This window comes from Hylaeus volcanicus, chromosome 6 (genome assembly GCF_026283585.1).
Source record: "Hylaeus volcanicus isolate JK05 chromosome 6, UHH_iyHylVolc1.0_haploid, whole genome shotgun sequence".
NCBI lineage: Eukaryota > Metazoa > Arthropoda > Insecta > Hymenoptera > Colletidae > Hylaeus > Hylaeus volcanicus.
This window is the reverse complement of record NC_071981.1, coordinates 4,449,406-4,452,295: the sequence shown is the minus strand read 5'-3', so window position 1 is coordinate 4,452,295 and position 2,890 is coordinate 4,449,406. Positions and strand designations below refer to the sequence as shown.

At 45.9% G+C, this 2,890-nt stretch overlaps 1 protein-coding gene across 1 annotated transcript in view; it reads right to left on the bottom strand.

Annotated features, from left to right (window-relative positions):
- Positions 1 to 2,515: 2,515 nt before the first annotated feature.
- The window catches only part of LOC128879126 (uncharacterized), an 8,626-nt gene continuing 8,251 nt past the window's right edge, over positions 2,516 to 2,890 (bottom strand). Inside the window, exon 3 of the mRNA XM_054128016.1 lies at positions 2,516 to 2,637. Within this exon, the coding sequence (XP_053983991.1) occupies positions 2,516 to 2,637 (122 nt within the window). The remainder of the gene's footprint in view (positions 2,638 to 2,890) is intronic.

Sequence of the window (2,890 nt, the reverse complement as noted above, 5' to 3'; positions counted from 1 at the left end):
CTAGAAAATTCTTCGGTTCGCAGAACAAACAACGAGCTGTTTATTTTACTGGGATGCTTTGAAAATTCTACGATTGCTCTTTGTCGAATTAGCCAGCCATCTATTTAACTAGAAAAGGCGATTAAACAGTTTCGTTGAAAATTAAATATCCAAAGGCGTCGACGTAAAAGTAGTAATGGGCATATTTTACGTTGAAAGGGATCCGTTTAACAGTTTTCAATTTCACTCAACGATCGAATGAAGAAACTTTCATTTTCAGAGGCTTCCAAAGCGTTTCCAAACTCGTTAGTTGCCTTTGCCCTATACCCGCGGAATAGCCGCGCCATGCCGTTTTCTTCCTTGTTTAACGGCTACTACGACAATCGAGGTATCGAAATCGAAAGCCTGACAAATGCAGATTTCACAACGTGACGTACTTTGCAAACGCGCAGTCGACTTCTCTCCACGTCCACTGCAGGTCTTCGAAGCATCGACAAATCCGTCGGGGATATCGAAATTGCTCGAAACCTTTGAAAACGAGGAAACTTCGGTGTACGTACCTTCGCAACAAATAATCCCACTTGATCGCGCGTTTCGATCCGTCGATCTCGAACGCGGTCGAGATTTTCTACGCCAAATAAAGATTAACCGGCGCGGCGTCAAAGTTCGCGGAGATTAACCTTTGAAACCACTTGAACCTTTGGGTTACCGATACGACTCGACGTGTATTCGCATCAACTTTCTCAACAGGTAGACTGTCGTACTGTTTACTGTTGCCGGTGTCAAGTTAGGATTTTGTTTAAACTTGAATTTCAAACACAGTAGTTTCTAGAGGTTGGCCAAACACCTTAACCAGTTCAACTATCGATTACGACTTACGAGTTCTCGGATATCTTTGATTATTTTTTTTGTTATCCTCGCCGTTATCGTAAATGTTTTATCTCTCAACTTGTACGAGACGTCATCGGCAATTACATTTTAATTCGGAATTCATTTCTCAAAAGGACACCGAAGTTTCCCGCTCTCTCGCGGAACAAAATTCTTTACCTATATTCACCTACTTTCTCCGGCTATCGCGACACTGGATTTATCAGATGATCATTTTTTTATCGCTTTCTCTACTTCGCTCCTGGTAAGCACGCTTCTCCTCTGACATTTTCGACGACGCTGTCACTAACGGAGCAGCCGACCAACGACCACGGCTGCGAATCTCGGATTCTTGGAAACTTTAGTTGGAAACTTTACACATACAGTTTCTAACCACTAATCACTTTTGCCACCTCTTTCGAGAACTTGACAATCTTGATCGACGATACACCGTTGCTGTTTTTAAAGTCCTCATAGCCTCGGACTCGGATTCGAGCAGTTCGAGCAGTTGCGATCAAAGTAACTTTTCGAGTCTCGTCGAAAACGAACGTTCGCCACTGTAAAACTCTACTAGACCGTTCCAGCGTGGCTTTGACGATCCTCTCATCCTCTCACTCAAAGACACCTGTGCGGGTCCACCAATTCTCCAACCGTCGGCGTCGGCGTCGGCGTCGACTAAGCGCACGTTTTCCTACCAACAGCGCGCACACATTTACCGCACACGTGTTTACCGAAAACACGAACACAAGAATGCGCCGTGTTCGTATACCATCTCGATGCTGCCGCGTTTCAACAGCCGAAAACAATTTCCTCGCCTTGCGTTACGTTACGTTTCGTTTTCTTCTAATTAAATGGGAAAAGAACCCTGGACAAGTTGCAGAAATCGCGACGAGTTCTAGTTGACCGCGCTACCACGACTGAATTGTACAAGGGGTAGTCGAACGATTATTTCTATAAGGCGGAGTAGAGGGTAAGGTAGGGTAGGGTAGGGTAGGGTGGAGTGGGTGTAGGGTGAGTGGGGGGCGAGTCAACGATCGAAGGTGCGGCACATGCGATAATTCTCACAGAAGGAAAACACGAGGGATCTTAAATCCGCGCTGTTCGACCTCAGTCACGCGCGACTGTCGACAAAGCCGTCGCGGTCACAACAAACCCCCTAAGAAACGTCCCGTTTCAAACGGGGGAACTACGAGGGGTGGGAACGCCGCGCCGAGTCGTCGCGACGCTCTCGTGGTGGCGACCTCGTACGATCACTCGCCGAAACATCTCGTCGTTGACGCTAACTGTGCCGAATTGTCCGTATGATAACACGGTTATAATCGAGGCAAGCTTCCAGTCGATATTGCACGAGTTGTTAGGGTAACGCGGATGGTGCTGCACCCCGGACCAAGGAAAAATCCTTGAATCGAATAATGGTAAAACAGACGACGTTATCAACCGATATCACGGTCGTTGCGATAACGTCCAAGCGCATTGCGTACGTTCAAGATTCGAATTGTTACAGACTTCCAAAGAACGTCTCCAAGTTGCAGAAAACAGGAAATAGGAAATAGGAAATAGGAAATAGGAGACAAGAGCGATCCTTTCGGTACATTCAAGTATCGGTTAATCGGTTTGGCGTTGGCGATAAATCGATACCAGACAGGACGAAGAGGAAAAAAATCATCGCTTACCCGAGTGCTGGCCATTCTCCATCGATGGTGGTGGTCGGGGCCGAGGTACTTTTATTTGGAAGACTCAAACGTGGCCCGATGCGAAGTGTCATTGGACGTCTTCTGCGCAACGTGTAATCTGTAACAACGATGGGATAAGAGGTTTTCGTAAATCTGCACGACCCCACGCCATCTCCAGAGAGTAGGAAATACTATTAGAGATGGGCTGCACGGGAATAGAAATGAATTTGAAAAAATTGCCGGTAATTATAGAGAACAGGTACATCCTCACCGATTTCGATGATTTTTAAATATGTTGTAGAAATCAACATTTTGAACAACTTTGGTAATTATAGAGAACAGGTACATCCTCACCGATTTCGATGATTTTT